This window comes from Hippocampus guttulatus, chromosome 1 (assembly GCF_054856545.1).
Source record: "Hippocampus guttulatus isolate MCC_2025c chromosome 1, RoL_Hgut_1.0, whole genome shotgun sequence".
NCBI lineage: Eukaryota > Metazoa > Chordata > Actinopteri > Syngnathiformes > Syngnathidae > Hippocampus > Hippocampus guttulatus.
The window spans coordinates 61,949-81,226 of record NC_141261.1 but is presented as its reverse complement, the minus strand read 5'-3'; the positions used below and the strand labels follow the sequence as shown (position 1 = coordinate 81,226).

The 19,278-nt window shown below is 60.5% G+C and overlaps 1 protein-coding gene across 7 annotated transcripts; it reads left to right on the top strand.

Moving 5' to 3' along the window:
• Nucleotides 1–1,642: 1,642 nt before the first annotated feature.
• agap2 (ArfGAP with GTPase domain, ankyrin repeat and PH domain 2) lies at nt 1,643–18,317 on the top strand. 7 transcript variants are annotated; one of them, XM_086110648.1, is made up of 19 exons: nt 3,772–5,196; nt 5,239–5,327; nt 6,060–6,118; nt 6,220–6,307; nt 6,867–6,952; nt 7,032–7,167; nt 7,870–8,004; nt 8,107–8,225; nt 9,434–9,580; nt 9,727–9,801; nt 9,890–9,994; nt 10,732–10,909; nt 12,014–12,148; nt 13,178–13,237; nt 13,362–13,513; nt 13,788–13,878; nt 14,250–14,472; nt 14,859–15,111; nt 15,966–18,317. In XM_086110648.1, the coding sequence occupies exons 1-19, from the start codon at nt 5,138–5,140 to the stop codon at nt 16,173–16,175; spliced, it is 2,400 nt and encodes a 799-aa protein (XP_085966774.1). In that variant the 5' UTR covers nt 3,772–5,137; the 3' UTR covers nt 16,176–18,317. The 7 variants fall into 7 exon arrangements, with proteins under 7 accessions (XP_085966476.1, XP_085966595.1, XP_085966467.1 ...); XM_086110350.1 differs by lacking the exons at nt 3,772–5,196; nt 5,239–5,327 and adding an exon at nt 1,643–3,656 and having other exon boundaries at nt 10,732–10,873; XM_086110341.1 differs by lacking the exons at nt 3,772–5,196; nt 5,239–5,327 and adding an exon at nt 1,648–3,656.
• The last annotated feature ends 961 nt before the right edge of the window (nt 18,318–19,278 follow it).

Here is a 19,278-nt window from a genome sequence, read left to right as displayed (position 1 = left end):
TCAATTTTGCCGACACGGATGCTTCTGGAGCGATTTTGCGTTCCTTTGAACGGCGCGCGCGTGTGTCCCCTTGATCCAACGGCTCGTTTGCATTCGGTGCGAGGTGTAACTGGGCAAACCGGGGGGGGGGGGGGCAGCACGCAGGCAGAGCAGGTGGACGGTCGGATCGAGACGATGGCGCGTGGCACGCATCCTCCAGATGTCACATCAAAGCCTTTTCGTCAGAGCAAATTTGTGCCGCCAGTTTTTTTTTCGAGAGGCGGACGCGGAGGCGTCGTCGTCGGAGCGGCGGCCGCTTTTGCTCCTTTTCAAACGCCGCCGACTAAAAATAGAAACGCCGCCTTTTTCTTCTCTTTGCGTCGCGGATGTGATCCCGGTGAATTGGAAATACGGCCCGATGGTGGCGACTCACTGATTTGACGACGCGGCGAAAATTTGACATGGCGATGTTGCGTTCGGAGGCCCGCCATCGATCGCGTCGCGACGATTGTGTCGGAATTGGGCTCCGCAATGTCACGGACGCTAAGGAATCCCGTGCCGCACCCCGCCACCCAAAAAGTCTTCTTTTCGGGCATGATTCCGCTCACGCCGCGAGACGGACAGACGGACACCGGACACGGCTGTGAAAATGCCGCACGGGCACCAAAATGAATGTTCGCCTCAAGAGATTTTGGTCTCTTTATAATCACACGAGCTCAACCCCGGTGGGACGAAAAAGGACCCCGTGGACGAGACTACTATTGGAGTAGAAAAATAGATATTTGGACAGAAAAAGAAAAGAAACGAAACATACAGATTAGCGGAGAGCGTGTCCGTCCGACCTCGAGCGTCGCGTCGTCGTCTGTACGACTAGCTTAGCCGTCGTCTGGGCTAGGCTAGCTTAGCCGGTGTCGTAGATCAAAACTCTTTGATGTGTCACGTCTGTTGCGTCGGCGCTGATTGGTTGAAGCCAAAAGACGGGCCCGGGCGTACGTACGCCCGCGGGGAGCGGCGGGCTATTGACCGCTGAGTCGCGCTTTGCCGGAGTGGCGTCGCTACAAGCCGATCGCCTCGGGGTCTTTGATCGGTCAGAACGGAGTGGCAAGGAAGCGCAGGTCGACGTATCCTTCCGCTCACGCTTGACAAACCTCACACACACACACACACGCACACACGCACACAAAACAAAACAAAGGACTGGAAACATCCGCGGTCTGTGTTCCAATGACTCGCTTTGACTTCCACACAAAGATCGAAGTCAACGTGCGCCGGCCGATCGCACGGCGCGGCCCAGCTGCGGACGTCCAATGCGTTGCCGCGGTCCCGCCGAGACCCGAGCCTTGAACGCGTGCGGCTCCAGAGCCATACGCTCGCAGGAAAGCTCTTGTGCCGCCCACATCGACGAGGGGGAGGCGGCAATAGGGAATGCGGCGGCGGAGGAGGAAGGACGCGGGCGGGGGGGAGATGATTGCGCCGCCATTGCCGGGAAGATCGGGACACCTTAGCAACAAACAAGCCGAGCCTCCCGCGGAGGAGGAGCTACGTGGAGCCAGACGGCTGAGGAGAGACGGATGATCTCGATGATTTCTGGGGGAAAGTAGCCCCCGGCTGGAGCGCTCCCATTCCCCGCTCCGTCCTTTAGTCCCCCCCCCCCCCCCCCCCCCGACATTTTACACATTCTCCGCTCATTTGGCGGGTCCTCCGACACCCAGCCCCGCACCCCCCCTTCCCCTCCGGTCCCCCCGCCCCTCCCCCCGTCGACACCCCACCCCCGCCTCGGCGGCAAACCGGGAGAAAGATGGAGGGGAGTCGGGGAGAGGAGGGATGAGCGAGAAAGAGCGGAGAGCGAGCGCGCTCTGCCAGAGGAATCGTGCGCCGACGCCGACGGAGATGGCGAGCGGCACGCGCGGGAGACGGGCTCCCGACTCGTAAGGCGCCTCCCTCGTTCTCCGCCTCGTCACGCTCGACAACACCTCCCGCGCCGAGAGGACTCGGGCGAGCCGGCGGCCGACGAGAGGGGCGTGATGGCCAAATGCGCCCCGACCGCGTCCCCCGCCCCCGCGTTTCCGCCGGGGCTTCTGCCTCGTCGATGCGCTCCCCGCGCGCCCGCCTTTTGAATCGACGCCGCTGTCAAGGCACCCGTCGGGCTCGCGGGAGCCCACGGCCCGCATCTCTGACCGCGCCGCCGTGAGGTGACGCTCCGGAATATTGAACGACGCTACCTTGTCATTCCACGTTTGCATCCCGCGCGGGGCAACGCAATCAACGAGGGTGAGCGCCGCGAGGTCCGCATTGGTGAAGCTCGATCGGCCTCAGTGGCGAAGGTGCGTTTTCCCGGGAACGGCCGCTGGAATGCGGTGATTCTCCGTGACTTCGATTGAAAGCCCAAACAAAGGAGAAGGCAGATTCGGGGCATGGACCAGGCCGGCGCTCCCTTTGCCGACGTCAGGAGGAACTCGATCTCCTCCTCTGCCAGTTTTTTGCCTCCGCGGCAACGTCGGACCCTTCCGCGTCGGACAAACCCTCGCCGGTCCCCTTTTCCCGCGTCCGCTCTCATTCTTCTGCCGCGCGTCACCCGAAGCTCGATCCCATGAGCGAAGGCGGCTCCCTGCAGCAACGCACCACCTACCTCATCTCCCTCACCTTGGTCAAGGTAGAGGCGGTGGAGGAGAATGGAGGGGCGGTCCAGAGCGTTTCCTCGGGGGAGGGAGCCACGGCGGCGGGGGCGAGCCGGGCGGAAGGAGCCGGGGCGAAGCCGCAAACCCGAACGCCCGGCGGGGCTGGCGAAACCCGGTCCCGAGCGCCGGGGGCCGAGGCACCCGGACTCGTCCGAGGGCCCGAAGCGAACGAAGCCGCGGACGAAGGCGGGAATCCTCCGAGCGAGTCGGAAGAAACCGCCGGTGAGAAACCGCCGCTCCGCGGACCTTCGGCCCCCATACGGCCCGAGAGAGCCCGGACCCCGAAGTCTGCCGAGCCGGACTCAAGCCGAGCGGAGGAAATCTGTTGCGCCCCCGAAGCGAAGCAATCCCGGCCTCCCTCTTTGACCGGCACCCCCCCAACAGAGACCCCCGAACCCGTTCGCACTCCCGCCAGAACCGGCCTGCCCATCCGTCCGCCGGGCCAGAGGCCCGCGAGTCTTCCGAAGTCCCGCGACGGCGCGGCCCCCCGAGGCCGGGACTCCGGGGAGGGTCGGGATCGCGATCGCGGCCCCGCCTCGGCCCAGAGTCTCGATCGCAAGGACCGCCGAACGCCCGCGCGCTCCCCGGGCCCCTGCAGAGCCTCCTGGGCCGAGGCCGGCGGGACCCGAGCGCGGAGGGACGCGCCGGACGAGGTCCCGGCCGAGACGGGAGGCGGGGCGGCCGCCGCGTGTCTCCGAGACGCGCCTCGCAGGGACAGGCTCAAGTCGGGGTCGGCCTCCCTGCCGGCGCCGGCGACCCGGGCCGGCAAAGCCCCGCGCAAGGGCAAAAGCCGCACGCTGGACAACAGCGACCTGAACGGCCTTTCCGAGGACCTGGCGCGGAGCGGCGAGGCCCGGCGGGGCCAGCGCGGCGCCTCCAAAGATCGCAAGATGCTCAAATTCATCAGCGGCATTTTCACAAAGAGCAATTCGGGTCCGGTCGGCTCGGCCACGTCGGCCGCTCCCGTCTTCGTTCGGAGGGACTCCGGCGAGGAGGAAGGTAGGTGGCCGCTAACGACGCCGACTCCCGCGGCCTCTCGCCGTCCCGCGCCCTCCGCGACGAGGGCAACTCCGCTCCGGGTGCCGCAGGCGCGGGCCCCCCGTTCGTCACCTTGACGGCCCTCTCGGAAGATGTTTCTCGGCGACGCCGGCGCTCCCGCATTCAGACCCCCGAGGGCGGTCTTCATCTTCGACCCCCCTCTGAGCGTGGGCCGATTTCACGCCGCCGGAGGGATCATCTGCGTGCGCGCAAAAACCGCCGTTCCCAGCGTAGCTCCAAATCATCGGATGATGCGGGATGGGGGGGGGGGTGTTAGGGGGACAGATGGGTCTCACCGCTCGGGGCGATTTTGAGCTCGCGGAGCTGAAACGGTCGCGTCGGCCAAAGGCACGAGGCGAGGTAGCCTCACCAGCGTCAAGAGGGGAATTCACCCTCAGGAGCCTTCCTTCTCTCGTGCGCCCGCTTCATGCGTTTCCTTCCCTCTGCCCAGATGTTCGCTTGCGTTCACTCACCTCATATTTGTCACTACTGACAAATCTTTTGCAATTGTGTGTGTGTGCGCGTGTGTTCATTCACTCATTGGGCATTTACACGGTTAGACCTTGTGGATTGACTCAAGTAGTCAGACTACACACACACACGCGCGCACACACACGTGCGCGCGCAGTTTTGCCCAAGGCGGGAGGAAGCGTTGCCATGGCAACGAGCAGGACGACCGCTGCAGCTCGCGAGGCAGAGTCTGATGAAACAGAAGGGCGGAGGACGAGCGGGGGGCGGGGGGGGGGGGGCGGCTTGTTTGCGTGCGCCCGCCAGAGTGACACACGTTGCTTGTCACAAACGAATGAAATGGAAAGTACTTGCTGTTCCGCATCTCGGAGATGGACACACGGACATCGCCATCAATTCAAAGAAAACAAAAAAAAGAAGAAAAGACTCTGACGTGAACATGCTTCCTAGCAAGAAGGCCTTTAGGTTGAGCTGCGGTCTACTGGCGTGTCATTTCCTCTCGCTCTCTGGCTTCCTCCCCAAGTTGAAAAAACCCCAGTTAGACCAAAGAGCGTGTCGGTGCCATTGGGTCTTTGTGGTTCAGTCCCGTGACCGACCGATAAGCGATCGATCCAGCGTGTACTCCGCCTCAGAGAAATCAAATGATTCGAAAACGGGTGGCTCCAAGCACGTCGACCTCACAATGCGGAGGCACGGGGCTCAGCCCTCCCTGTGTGGAGTTCTCCCCGGGCCCGCGTGGCTTTTCTCCGGGTACTTCGCTTTCCTCCCTCATTCCAAAACACACGCGTGGCAGGCTGATTGAACACTCCAAATTGTCCCGAGGTGCAAGCGTGAGCGCGGATGACGGTTCGTCCAGGTGTGCCCCGCGATCGGCTGGCGAGTGCTTCAGGGTGTCCCCCGCCTACTGCCCGAAGACGGCTGGGATAGGCTCCGGCACCCCCCGCGACCCTAGTGTGGATTAAGCGCTTCGGAAAATGGATGGATGGATGAATTTCTGTTCCCCCCGCGCCTACGCCTGTGCCTGGGCCTGGGCCTGGGCCTGCGCCTGCGCCTGCGCCTGCGCCTGCGCCTGCGCCTGCGCCTGCGTGGCTTTTCTCCAGGTTTCCTCCCACGTTCCAAAAACATGCATGGCAGCTGAACGGAACCCCGTCCTTAGCTGTGATCGTGAGTGTAAACGCTTGTGGTTGGTCCACGCGTGCCCTTGCGATGGGTTGGCGACCGGTGCGGGGTTTGCCCCGCCCGCTGCCCAAAGACGGCCGGGACGGGCCCCGGCGCGCCCGCGAGCCTCCTGAGGAGAAGCGGGTTCGAAAATGCACGGCTGGAGCGTCGGCACATTTGTGAAACGAAAATACATTTATGTTTACATAGACTGTACAGTGGAGGAAACCCCCCCCCCCCAAACAGCTCGGCAATCAAGCAAAACACCCCCCGCCCCAAAAAAACCTCAATATGCATTTCTTTCGAATGGAACCTGGCCCACAGCTCACCGCAGATAAACAAGCGTGATTTCACTCGTGTTCAACCAATCCAACTTTATTGACGCCGCACTTTTCATCCACAAGAATGCAAGTCCAAGTGCCGAGGGAAGGCTTCAATTTGTGAGCAGGCGCATTCCCGTCTCGGCACTTGGGGAGCTTTTGGAAAACGCCGTTCCTCCTCAGGCTTCGTCCGGCACGAGGGCAGCCAAGCGGCCCGCGAGCAGTGTGGCCGCGGCGCCTCGGAATCCCCCCCGCCGTCGTCGTTGCGGAAAGGTCGCATTCATTAACGCCGTTGGCCGGGCCACGCGCGCGCTTCCGACGCCCCGACTTCCGGCTCGCCTCGGGCTGCGGCGAGGGCCGCTCGCGGTGAAAGCGACCGAGCCTCGCTGACTGTTTTTGTCTCTCCGCATGTCCGCAGTTAACATCGCCAACAGTCAGGAATGGAGCCTGAGCACACCCGTTCCCGAGCTGAGACTGGTGAGGCGGCCGCTCGGCCGCGACGGCGCACCCGAGCAAAAAGGAGGACGGCCGTTGCGCAAACGCCGGCGCGTCTCCAATATTGCGTCCATTTCTTTCAGGGCGTCCTGGGAAGCGCGAAGAGCGGCAAGTCGGCGCTGGTGACCAAATACGTCACCGGCTCTTATGTGGCGCTCGAGAAAGCCGACGGTAAGGGCAACTTCATTTCGCGGCGTGCGTTTCAACATTTGAACGGGAGGTCGCGCTTCACCACCGCCACTCACGCAAATGTCAACCGCCGTACCATGGGGGGGGGGGGGTGGATTTTCGACCAAAGACGTTAAACATCAGTCAATCTTATGAGATGGTCCGATGTTATAAAACGTCGAACGTGTCTCGGCGTTTGCGGGAAAAGCCGACAAACGGTGAAATGTCGTGCTGCCGAGCAAGAAGCCGGCTCGCCGAGGAACAAACAAAAACCAGCGTGTCCGACCCGCTGTTGCTCTTTGTATCAAAGTGGCTTGCCCAGACGCCAGGTAGGATTTTCCGTCGCGACATCCTCATTTTCGGTCAATCCGTCTTCTTCTGGGGAAAAAAAACATTGAGCCACCTTATCTGCTCATGTTTCGTCGTCTTCATTTTTGTTTGATCACACAAGATTTCGATCTTGGAGGACTCCATTTTACATTCGTGGTGGAGCCAAATCTTAAAGTGTGTGCGTGTGTGCGTGCGCGTGCGCGTGTGATCCTTGCCGACTTGTCTTGGTCAGGTGGCCGCTATAAGAAGGAGGTGCTGGTGGACGGGCAGAGTTATTTATTACTGATTCGAGAGGAGTGCGGGGCACCTGACGCGCAGGTTTGTGGACAGCCACACGGCGGCGGCGTGCGCCCCCCCCCCCCCCCCCCCCGATCTGATCATCTGCGCCCTTCTTCAGTTCAGCAGCTGGGCGGACGCCGTCATTCTGGTGTTCAGTCTGGAAAACGAAGGCAGCTTCCAGGAGCTCTACCAGCTCTACGGCAAGCTGGGCTCGCTGCGCGCCGACGTCCCCGTCATCGTCGTCGGCACTCAAGGTGAGGGCGGCCGTACCGCCGCCGGCGGCGGCGGGGCGCGCTTGGCGCGTTCTCCCGATTGCCGCCGGTCGGCAAGTGAGGCGGGAGGGAGGAGCAGGTCGCGCTTGACCAATTGTATTGATAAAAACCAGAGAAAACCAAATCCAAAACAAATATCAAACAAAAACCACGGCAGAAGCTCAAAAGTAATAGGCACAGAAACATGACGGGACAAACGAACAATGAGCCGACACCGAGCGGTCGTCCTTTGAAAGCAAGAATTCGATAACGACCGACGGGTGTGCGGCCGCGGGGCGAGCCCTACAGTGCCGCCTGGTGGTCACAAACACGATCGCGACGGGCTCGCTCCATCGCGCAAACGCAACGGCGGCGCGTTCCCCCGCCGATCCGTCGGTTCCGTCCGCGATGTTTGCCCTACGAGTTGCTCTCTCCTCATTTCGCTTGTAGTGATGACATTTGGGGCGGGGGCGTTGCCCCACCAGTTTGCCATCTTCTCAGATGAGCTGCAGCCCACCTTTTGCGGGAAGCCCTTCCAACTCCAAACCTTTTGACCGTCGAGCAGAACCGCTTTCACGTCCCCCGCCGTCCTCCCATTTCTTTCTTCTCCAATCTGGATTTGATAACTTCAATTGCGAAAGCGGTACCGCGGCATCGAGAAACGTCGCGCTCTCCCGGCGCTGACGCGAATGTTTCCACGTTCAGATAAGATCAGCAGCGGCAACCCGCGCGTGATCGAGGACCAAAGAGCCCGCCGGCTGTGCGTGGACGTGCGGCACTCGCTCTTCTACGAGACCTGCGCCACCTACGGCTTCAACGTGGATCGGGTGTTCTCGGAGGGTGAGTCCGGCCGCCGGTACGCCGCGTCCGCCCAGCCCGCCGAGCCGGCAAACGCGCCTCGAGTCTCTGCGACCGAACGCGTCACCCGCTTTTCTTGCCCAGCTGCCCAGAAAATTGTGGCCCAGAAGAAGCAGGCGGCGCTGCTGGCCTGCAAGTCTCTCCCCAACTCTCCCGGTCACTCCGGAGGTTCCACGCCGGGATCGGCCTCCTTCCCCGGCCAGGTTGGAAACCCCCACGGCGCCGTGTCCCGCACCCTCATTTCTTTGCTTTCACCCAAACCGCTTCAGCCCGAGACCGAACGTGCGCCACCGTCGGCGGGCTTCTGCCACTCACTTTGGGAAGTGGCCGATCTTCGGCAAATAGTTTGAGATCCGAATCGCACGGCGACGGCAAAATGATGTTTCCGGGCACAGGGTGAGGTACTGACAAAGTAACTGCCAAATTGCAGTGGACACGCACATATTTGCAGTTTCACATTTGCAAATTTCTTGAACCTTTTCACGGAAAAGCTTCAAGATTTTGTTTGAAAAAACCCCCCAAAAAGAAATGTTGTCATTGCGGTTATGATACATGCATCCATTTTCTGATCGGCTTTATCCTCACAAGGGTCGCGGGGCATGCCGGAGCCCGTCCCGGCCGTCTTGGGGCAGCGGGCGTTGCCCGCCAATCGCGGGGTTATCGCGCAATACAATACAATCCATCTTTTTGGAGATTTCCCAACAGCTGCGGCTGTAGCAAAGCGCTTGTCAAAACGGTTAACATCAAGTAAATAAGAAACACAACACACGGACAGTCGCGGCAGTTTGCGATGAAAGAGGAGAGAATCCGAGTGTCCCGTCACCAGTGGATCAGAGGCGTCACGCTCCAAATGCGCACGCGTCCGCTACAAGCTACAAGCTACAAGCTAGCTTTCAAAGCCAACGAGAAGCCGCGGCGCCCGCTGACAAATAAGAGATCGGCTGACTTCTCCCGTCCCGTGTCAATCCGCTTCACTTCCGAGCGGCGACTCTCAGTTCCGAATGCGCATCTGCGCTGCTCCTCCTCCTCCTCCGGACCTGCGCAAAGGGAAAACTATTTGGCCTTTTTCCAAGCGGCGCCGCCCTCCCTCTCATGACACGAGAGCGACAAAATCGTCGGCCGTTTTAATACGCCGATACTGCCGCTATCGTCGCGTTGCCGCTTTCCATTGTCGAATCATCACTTCGACGACATTCCTCGCAAATCCCCCCGTCCCGTCACCGCTGAGTTAACGGCCCGCGGGCCGCCCGCACGCGGGTGTCGGTCGTCAATTGCCAAGCGGTGTGACGGTTCGGGACGGCGCCGGCGTCCCGGACTTTGCCTCTCCGAGGCGGGAATCGCGCGTCACATTCCACCTTCAGCGTCTCCATCCTCATCATCTGCCGCCGCACCCTGTGACCTTTCCTCCCAGGTCGGTAACGGCGTGAGCGCCGGCTACGCCCGCTCCCTCCCCTCCACCCCCGTGCTCGGTCACAGGGAGCTGAGGGTGGCGCACGGGGAGGGGGGCGGCGGCTCCCGTTCCCTCAAGGGCATCCCCCGAAGACCCTCGCTCTTCAAGGTCAGTCCGCCGCCGGCCGTCCGAGCGCCCGCTCGCCGCCATCTCACGCCCCTGTCCTCATTTCACGCCAGCGGTGTCCGCGCGCGGCGCTTCGGGCGGGTCGGAGGGGCGGCGCGCGTACTCCCGCCCTCGCCTTTGTCTTTCAGAGCCGGGACTCGGACAAGAGAGCCGCCGACGCCAAAGGAGACGCCGGCGCCGCTCGAGCCGTTCCCATCAAGCAGGTTGGCGCCGGCCTTCGTCCGCGCGTCGCGCTCATCCTTTCGGCCCCTCGCCCAAAGTCGGCCGCTCGGGCTTGTCGCGTTTCCGCAGAGCGTCCTGTGGAAGAGGAGCGGCGGCTCTCTGAACAAGGAGTGGAAGAAGAAATACGTCACCCTGTCCGCCAACGGCACGCTGTGCTACCACTCCAGCTCCGGCGTAAGAAGACGCCGCGCGCACGGCTCGCGTTTCGCTTCACCTTCGCCCTCTCCAAACTGGAGACGCTGACTTGCGGTCCTCGAGTCGGCGGCCATTCCAATTGTCCAAAACACCGCAGGGCGGCGGCCCTCAGACCCTTTTCAAAAAAATGATTATGATTTGGGGGGGGGGGGGGCGCCACACAAAAGCAAGATGAATTGCTCTATACTGTCAGTTTCATCGAAAGCAGGGGTGTCCAAACCTCTGCCATTCGCCAGCCGCCATCCATTTTCTTAAGCGGCCTGCGACGTGGCAAAAAAGCCCCCGAACAAACCGACAACTAAAAATGACATTTGACAAAAAAGGGCAAGGCTCGAAAGGTTCGACGTCAGCCGAGCAACGCCGTCGTCTCGCGTGGCGATCGAGGCGAGGTCCAGTTCGACAACGGTGAGCGAGTGCAAAGAAAAGCCACCGGGTCGGTTACTCGCGGCATTTCTTTGCAAATAGTCCCGCTTTTGTGACGCGCCGTATGCTGCGGCTTTTGTGTTCTGAACGGTTTTGGGAGCATGTATTTTTGCCGTTTTATTGCTCGTGTATTTTGTTAACACACGCGTGCGCCTTCATCGTAGTTTCCCAGTTTGGACAACGCAAGTACGGGTCCTTCCCGGAGAATACTAAGCTGTACGCATCCACGTCCGCGCCTGTGCATATTTGACCGAACAAAAGAAAGTGACCGAATGCCGCGTTGCGGATTTCAGGACTACGTGCAGAATGCGCACGGAAAGGAAATCGACCTGCTGCGCGTGACGGTGAAGGTTCCCGGCAAGCGTCCTCCGAGAGCCGTGGCGCCGGCGGGCCCCTCGCCCGTGGCCCCCGCCTCCTCCGGCATCAACGGGCTCAGTAAGGAATCGGCGGCGGCCGAGGGCGCCGGCGCAGGTAGCGAGGACCTTTCCGTCTTCCCGTTGCGTCACAAATGACGGCGCGGCGGGCCCAATGTTTCTCCGCGCGACCGAAGCTTGGCCGGCACACCAGTCGAGTTATTGCCGTCGCGTTCTGCGCGACGGTAGTTGTAGGACCCCAAAAAGCAGGGAGGCAGGGGGGGGGCGGGGTGGATTGACCAAAATGTATTTAACAAAAAATACACACGGCAGTACGATGAAAAAAACCCCACTAAAAAATGCCTGGAAATCACAAGGATCAAAGCAAACTACAACAGGAAACAAAACATGACCCGAGCGCACGTATGCTCACATACTGCCGACAAAGACCGACAGAAACTCGGGGAACTAAATGCAAGCTAAGTGACGAGACAACGAGGAAGAGCCGGACAACACGCAAAGGCTCCAGGGAGCTCGTCGCTTACACGCGAGGAACACCGATCGCGAGAACGGCCGGCGAAAAAAGGCCACATGAGCAAGCAAAACCAAACGTAACCAGATCCAAACGGAACAATTGTCCCCCGTTGACCGCTTTTGCCTCGGACTCGCAAGCTCAAACTCGACGGCGGCGCTCGGGTCAATTGCACTCGCTCGGCAAGAAGCGGCGCCTCGGGAAGTCGGCGGCAATCGAAGCGGACCGTCAAATGAAACCCGAAACCAAGAAAACGACTCGTTGGGCGTTGACGACAAATGCGCGGTTGAGACTTTACTTGGCTATCGTCACGCATACAAATGGAGTTGACTTGACCTCGAAAGGGAAGCAACCCTCAATAGGAGGAGAGAACGTTTTGTCACTTGAATCTCGCGGGTGGCCTTCCTTCGCTCGTTGTTCGCCACGTCCATTTTTGAGCAGCGCGTATCAAGAGGCGCGAGTCCGTGCCTTACGGGGCCACCCGACGTATTTAGCCACGGCGTTTGACCGGCTAGCCGGGAAAAAAAAAAAAGGAAGGAGCCTTTTTTGACAAAGTAAGCAGGAGAAAAGAGAGAAAGCTTTCGTCCTTTCTTCAAACGGAGGCCGTCAAATTCCAAAGTGGCACCGCGCGCTCTCGGTTGTTTGCCGTCCGCGATGAAAGACTTGACCGCCTCCGCCCACTCTTGTCAGATGCCCTCGAGGGGGCGTCCGGACCGTTTTCCGGAAAGGACGCCGGCCAATCATCTCCCGTGAGCGACCGCAAGAAGAACAGGAGGAAGAAAAGCATGAATCAAAAAGGAGACGCGGCCGTCGGGCAGGCCGAAGGTAATTGCAAAGCTCGGCGCGAATTGAATATGCGTCCGTTGGGACGGGAGAGTAGCCGAGCGCTCGGCGCGCCCCTCCGCCGTTTGGGTCTTCTTCTCAATTCTCGCGCGGCTTTTCCAGCCTCGCGGTCCCCAAAACCTTCGCGCAATTAGGGCCGTCCCATTTATGCCTGGCGGCGGCCCGCATCGGAGTCGCGCTTTCCTCAGAGGCTCATCGACGACGAGCGCGGCGGCTAGCGGCTAGCCCGGGGGGCGGGCAAACTTTTTGGCTCGACGGCCGCATTGACTTTTAAAATTTGACAGAAGGGCCAGATCAGCACGAGCTATGGTACATTCAAAAAAAAAAAAAACGGCATTTGTTGACAGTCCATATCAAACATCAACAGAACAAAATCATGAACGTACGGTATTAATATACTTTTTTAAAATGACGACAGTGTTGTTGATGACCTATTTTAGCCTGTGCATCGCTGCAGATGGGTTGTGGTCAGACCAGTAGAAGTAGAGCGATACGGAGGTACTAGGTGGTCGAAAAGATTGCCCCGCCCCCCACCCCCCCCATGTTCGGCAACTTCAAGTCAATGCGCCACCTGGCGGTGAAATGCCCGTCATTACAAGTCCAATTGAAATGAATGCAATCATTCACATCGAACCTTAAACGTGGACCGACCTGCGGCGGGCCGGATTAAAAGGACCAACGGGCCGGATTCGGCCCGCGGGCCGTGGTTTGCCCATCTCTGGGCTAGCCGTTTATCTGCCTCGCCGGCGTTTCCATCCGGCCGGAGAGGTGCCAAGACGGCCGCCTCGACGGAGTCCCTCCAAACCGCTACCCGGCCGGCGCCGGGCCGCCGACGCGGTCCGGGGCGGCCGACCCTACCCCCCCGTCCCAAAGTCGCTCGGGGCGGGATAGGCGCCGGCTCAAAACGCTTGCAAATGAATTGTGACTTTCTTTCTGCCTCTTTCTAACACCTGCGCTCTCTTTCTTTCTCTGCTTTGCCTTGTGCCTCTGCGTTTGTCCCTCGCTCTGCAGCCAAGCGCAAAATGTGGAAGCTAAAGAGCTTCGGTAGCTTGAGAAACATTAACAGGACAGGTAACGTTTGCGCCCGGGTTTCCTCCGTTCGACCCACCCGCGCGCGTCCTCATCGCGCCGTCGTCGGACGTCCGCGTGCAAAAGGGCTTCGCGGAGGCTGACTCGCGCGCCCTTTGTCTTTCAGATGAAGAAAACGCCGACTTCATCGTCGTGTCGTTTACGGGTCAGACGTGGCACTTTGAGGCTCCCGGTCCGGAGGAGAGGGACTCGTGGGTGTCGGCCATCGAGAGCCAGATCTTGGCCAGCCTGCAGTCGTGCGAGAGCGGCAGAAACAAGGTGCGTGCGTGCGCTCGCAAAAGCGTCGTACTCCTCGCTCAGAAGACATGTCGCCAAATGTTTTGGATCGAGGGGGCGGGAGCTCTCGGCCGGATAATCGCCACTTCCGTTGGTTCCAACGGGGAAAGTAAGCAAAGGCGAAAGCGCCAGCGCGCTCTCGTCGCCTTCTCGTTTTGCCGTCCGCGGGAACGATCGCGCTCCGTGTGGTGACCGAGCAGAAGCGCCGACTTGCCATTCCGTTGAGCTCTGCGCGTGTGTGCGCGCGTGCGTGCAGGCGCGACGCAGCAGCCAGAGCGAGGCGGTGGCGCTGCAGGCCATCCGGAACACCAAAGGCAACGACCTGTGCGTGGACTGCCAAGCGCCAAGTGAGTGGCCGCGCGCTTCTCCGTCCGTCCGTCCGACCGCCTGCGGGAAGATGGCGCGGGAGAACGCCATCGCCTTTGCCCGATCCCACCGTGAGAAAGCGCGCGTGAGCCCGGCTCTCAATTCGAGATAAAACAGCCATGAGGGAGAAATTCAAGGGCAAAAAATCCCCCCCCCCCCCCCCCCCAAGCCTGTCGGTCAAGCCGGCCCGGCGTGTTTTGGCCGAGCTTATTGCGCGGACAGATCTTTGGTAACGTTCGGAGATCCGCGCCGCTAATCCGTCTTTCGGCCCGGGACTTCTTTTGCGCGGCCAAAAGACGAGGAGGAGGCGCGCTTTGACGACGGGACCTCTGACGCTTTTGTCTCCCCGAAGACCCCACTTGGGCCAGCCTCAACCTGGGCGCGCTGATCTGCATCGAGTGCTCGGGAATCCACCGCAACCTGGGCACTCACCTGTCTCGGGTGCGCTCGCTGGACCTGGACGACTGGCCCGGAGAGCTCACGCAAGTGCTGTCCGCCATCGGGAACCGCACGGCCAACGGCGTCTGGGAGGGCCGCACGCTGGGCAGGGCCAAGCCCGCGCCCAACGCCTCACGGTGGGTGCGCTCGCTCTCGGACGCGGGGGGGGGGGGTCGCCGCTTTTTGTTTGATTTTTTTTGCCTACAATGGCCGCCGCAATGCAGCGCAGCTTTTCAGTTGCATCCTTTCGGGCCGTCGGTCATCACGGCGAAAAGGGCGACGCCCCCGCACTTTTCATGGCCGCCGATTGCGTCTTCGCCTCCTTCTTTGCGCCGCCGTGTTCATTTTTCAGCAGACGAGGTCGATCGAACCTCGGCTCGGAAACGTTCGGCTCGGCCGATGGCTTCGCGGGACAAATTCCATCGGCGTATTTCCCGTTTGCGCGTATCGATGCCCGCGATGGAGGGCGCCCCGCCCGCCGCCCGAAGCGGCGCGTGACCCGTTTGTTTGTTTTCTCTGAAAGTGAGGAGAGGGAGTCGTGGATTCGCGCCAAGTACGAACAACGGGCCTTCGTGCCGCCGCTGCGGCCGCAAGCGGACGACGACATGCCGGCGCGACTGCTTTCGGCGGTGACCGAGCGAGACCTGGCGCGCCTCCTCCTGCTGCTGGCCCACAGCAGCAGGGAGGCCGTCAACGCTCGGCCCGCCCCCGCCGGCACGGCCCTGCACGCCGCCTGTCAGCTGGGCGACGTGGTCATGACGCAACTGCTCATCTGGGTGAGTTTCGTCTTCTTCTTCTTCTTCTCCTCCTCCTCGTCTCTCCTTTGTTTCACTGACCCCCCCACCCCCTTGGTTTTCTCGGGGTACGACCACATCAAATTGCTCTTATGGTGCGCTGGTGATTTTTGAAGGTGAAAATGATTTCGATTTTTCTCAGGCTACCCCGTTCCGAAAACGAGCACTCTATCACCCGGTCCTTGCGCCTCATCGGCCTAAAAATTCATATTTATTGATTGATTTCATCCATCTACGTCATGACAGGCACCAAATTTCACCGCCCTTTGACCGGATGACAGTCGACACAATGAAAGCCACCCGCATCTCTCGCTGACAAAGTCGATTTGAAAAGCAGCGAGAACCAAAAGCCTCCTCGCGTCGCGACAGCCGCCTCAGCCCAAAATTCCACGCGTTCCGCTTTCGGCATCGATTTTGGGTGGCGACGGGCGAGCGCGGAGACCGGCTAGGAATAATCGGCGTTCATTTTTGGCCCGGCGATACGAGCCGGCGCTACTTCGGGCTACGGACAATCCGACATCGAGTAATTCCTCCTCGGCGGCGGGAGTCGGCGCCGGCGGTCTCGCGCCTCGGCAAATCATCTGCGTCACGACGAAAGCTCGCCTTTGCGGCGCTTTGTCATTCTGTCCGAGTACGTCGCGATCGATCGCTATCGATGTCATATCCGTATGCGGGACCTGGGATCAAACATCGCTGAGGTGGGGGTCACCCTTCAAGCATGTTTTTTTGTGCGCGCGCGTCATTGATGAAATCGCCGCTCCTCGATGGAGCCGAGGCGCAGATGCGACATCGGGCGATTCTCACAGCGTCGCGCCGTGTCATTTGTCCGCCCCCAGTACGGAATGGACGCCAAAGCGAGGGACCGCCAGGGCCGGACGGCCATGACGATGGCCAGAAAAGTCGGGAGCGGAGGCTGCGCGGACGTTTTGCTCCAACACGGCTGCTCCGACGAGACGCCCGCCGCCACGCCGGTCCTCTCCCGCCGCTCCGGCGGCGCCAGCCCGGGCGGCGGCGGCGGCGGCGACTCCAGGGAGCAGGCCTCGTAGCCCGGCCGCGGGCGCCGGCCCGCTTTGGCGACTCTTGTCAAAGGCGCTCCGGTCGGCCGCAAGGGACGAAAGAGCGACGGGGCTTGCGTCCCCCGCCCGCATCACTTGAGCCGAGTCGCCCATTCGGCCGGGAAAAATGACACCGGACTCGACTTTCGGACCGAGGCTCGGCCCGCGCGCCCGGGCGAGTCGGCCCCCGTCACATTTTGAAAATGGTCATTCGCGTGAGAGCGGCCCGCTTGTTTTGTTCTTGGGAGAAAAGCGCCCTTGAGCTCGGCGCGCGCAAACTCGGCAGGCCGCCGCCGTGCGTCCACGCCGACCGCTCTTTGGTTCCGCTTCGGGGATTTTGTCCCGGGGGGGGGTTTGGGGGGGAAGCTCGAATGACGACATGCGGGCCCGCCATCCCGACCACGTGACGTCTCACTTCCTTCATCGCCATCACGCGGACGGCCGGCCGAGCGAGCGGACGGGAGGCGGCGTCACCGTTTGGCTGCCCGATAGCCGCTCCAACTTCACCTGAATTATTTGCTTCGTGGAGAAGAGAACAAAGCAATAAAGCCGGGAAAGGCTACGACGTCCAACTTCAAGACAAATTGGGCGACACTACCCTCACGGTTTGGCCCGGCGACGGCCGGCGAAAGACAAACTCGGCGTCGCGGGAGAGGCCGGACCGGCTTCGGAGCGTCTACGCGTTAGCGCGGCCGAGTGACGAGCGACAGGCGGACGGACGGACCGCTCGCTTATTTGCCGCGACGGAGCTTTCGCGTCGAAGCCGAGCTCGGGCTCAACTCGCTCGAAATGTGGCGAGGAGGCCGCTCGGCCCGCTTCCTTTTCGCCTCGGTCACTTGGGACTTCTTCCAAACGGCGAGGCGCTTGTGACCGGCACGCGCGCCACTCCGGTGCACTTCTGGAGCCCTTTCAAGCAGCCATCGCGCGTGCAACGATAAAGCAACAAGTGGCTAACAAAGACGCTACGGAGCGCCAAACGCTCCGACTAAGATCAGAATTTGAGTCAAATGCCAAAGAATCCAAGCCAGTTTTCAGGCGGCTTTCAAAGGTGGGCGGCGAGGGGCCTTGCCCAATGTTCAGCGGGAGCTCATTCCAGAGAGAGGGAGCGGCAACGCAAAAGGCTCCGTCCCCTCTGAGCCCGCGCTTAGTTCTCGGCCCTTCTAATAACGTCGGCCGCGTGGGGGCGGAGGAGCTCGGAGAGGTCATTTCGAGATTTGAAAACAAATAAGAGGATCTCGAAAAGAACTCTCAGATGTGTGGGGATGCCGGCCCTATGCGCTGCCTCTTGCCAGTAGCGGTCGAGAGGCGGGCGGCGCTCCGGAGCGGCCGCGGCCGCGGGCGACTTCCTCCCACCTGCGCTTGGAAGTCGAGGGAAGTGCGCCCGTGAAGACGCGGCGACCTACGGAAGCGCTTCGAGCGAGCAATATTCATCCCGCGCGGTGGCGGTGGACTTCGGTGGACTCTTTGTAGCCGCCGTCCTACTCGCGTTGGACTTCTTCTCGAACGAGTGCAATAATAGGGCGGCGCGCGCGTGCCGGGGGGAGGGTCCCTTCGCCACCTTCGCCCCCGCCGCGGAAGCGTTTCTTCCATTGAGCTACGAGCCGCCTGCCCGTCACGTGCCCGTCGCCTCCCCCCGACGGCGGCCTCGGCCCCAAGAAGCGCTCGACGCCTCGGAAAAAGGAAAGGCGTCGACGTTGTTGCCTCCAAGAGAAGCGTTTGGCCAAACTGCAAACGCTCCCATTCAAAGACACGACGGAAATCCCTTTTTTTCCCAATGAGTTCTTCAACGCTCTTTTGAAAGGCTTTTGTCTTCCTCGTTGTCTTTTTCCAGCTCCATGGCAACATCCGTGTCCCGTCGCTTTGTCATGAATTGTGATTTGAGACGTCCCAAAATGAGGGGAAGCCATTCCGCGCTTGGTATCCTGTTCCTGTTCCTGTTGTCCTGTGACGAATGAAGAGTTGTTCTTTCCGACGCGTTGTGGGTCGTGTGAATCCCAGTAGTCAGTATTAAAGCAACTTTTTTGGGGGGGTGGGGGGGGGGGTTGTTTGTTTTCATGTTGAATTCATAACCGATGTTTCCTATCGACTCGTTTTGTGCGGCGGCCAGATTGAATAAACGCATTGACTCATTAAGCCTCATAATGGCCCTCTGAGAAAAAAAAAAATTGGGCCCCCCCACGCGGCACGCGACGCCCCTGCGGATGGATGGACGAATGCAAGCGTTTCTTCAGGAGAGAAAAATACGAGCGGAATCACAGCTAATCTTCTTTTTGCGACACTTGAAAACCACGAGAATCGGAGTCAAAGCGTCTGGTGCGGCCGGCCGCTTGGCGTGTCGGAACGATCGAGGCACTTTGCTTTCATTTCATCGTTCGCGGTCCTCACCGCGTGATACGGACGACTCGGGGAGGAGCGCTTGGAGATACGACTTGGCAGAGAAAATGGATCGGCGCATTCTTACCGACGCGCCTCGCAACTTCTCTCGGGCTGACCGCGACAGCTGTACGCCACACAAAGAGGCAAAAAAAAGAACGGCAAAGCAATCGAGGCAAGTGCTGGTGTTGAAGAAAAGGCTCCGAGACGGGCTCCGACCTGCCACGCTGATCTGGCAAAAGCAATGGAGAGAGTCGCAGCCACATGAATGAGACGCAGAGCGGGGCTGACCGCCGCGGTGACCCTGTTCGAAAATAGCGATGGGACGGGACATTGGGACTCTTTGGAGGACCTTTGTACAATTTAGCAGGTGAAAACGCAAACACTGACAGCGTGCTCGAGAAATATGCATCTTGATATTTATTCGCCTCCAAATTATTGTGAGAAATCATTCCGACCATCGGTGTCTCCACATCAATGACCCCCCCCCCCCCCCCCACACCTGATGCAGATGATCAGCTCATCAGCCAGCAATATGTTGCCGCTCCAAAAAAGGAGAGCTGCGGTGTTGGTTTTTTTGAACGTGTACTTTATTGACGCTTTTCCCGAGCTCAGCCAATACGGGCGCGTCCTTCTCGTCTCCTTGCCTTCTCTTCTGGCGTTCGACTCCAGAGACGTTCGAGGACCGCCTCGGAAAAGCGTCATTGAACGAGAACCCCAA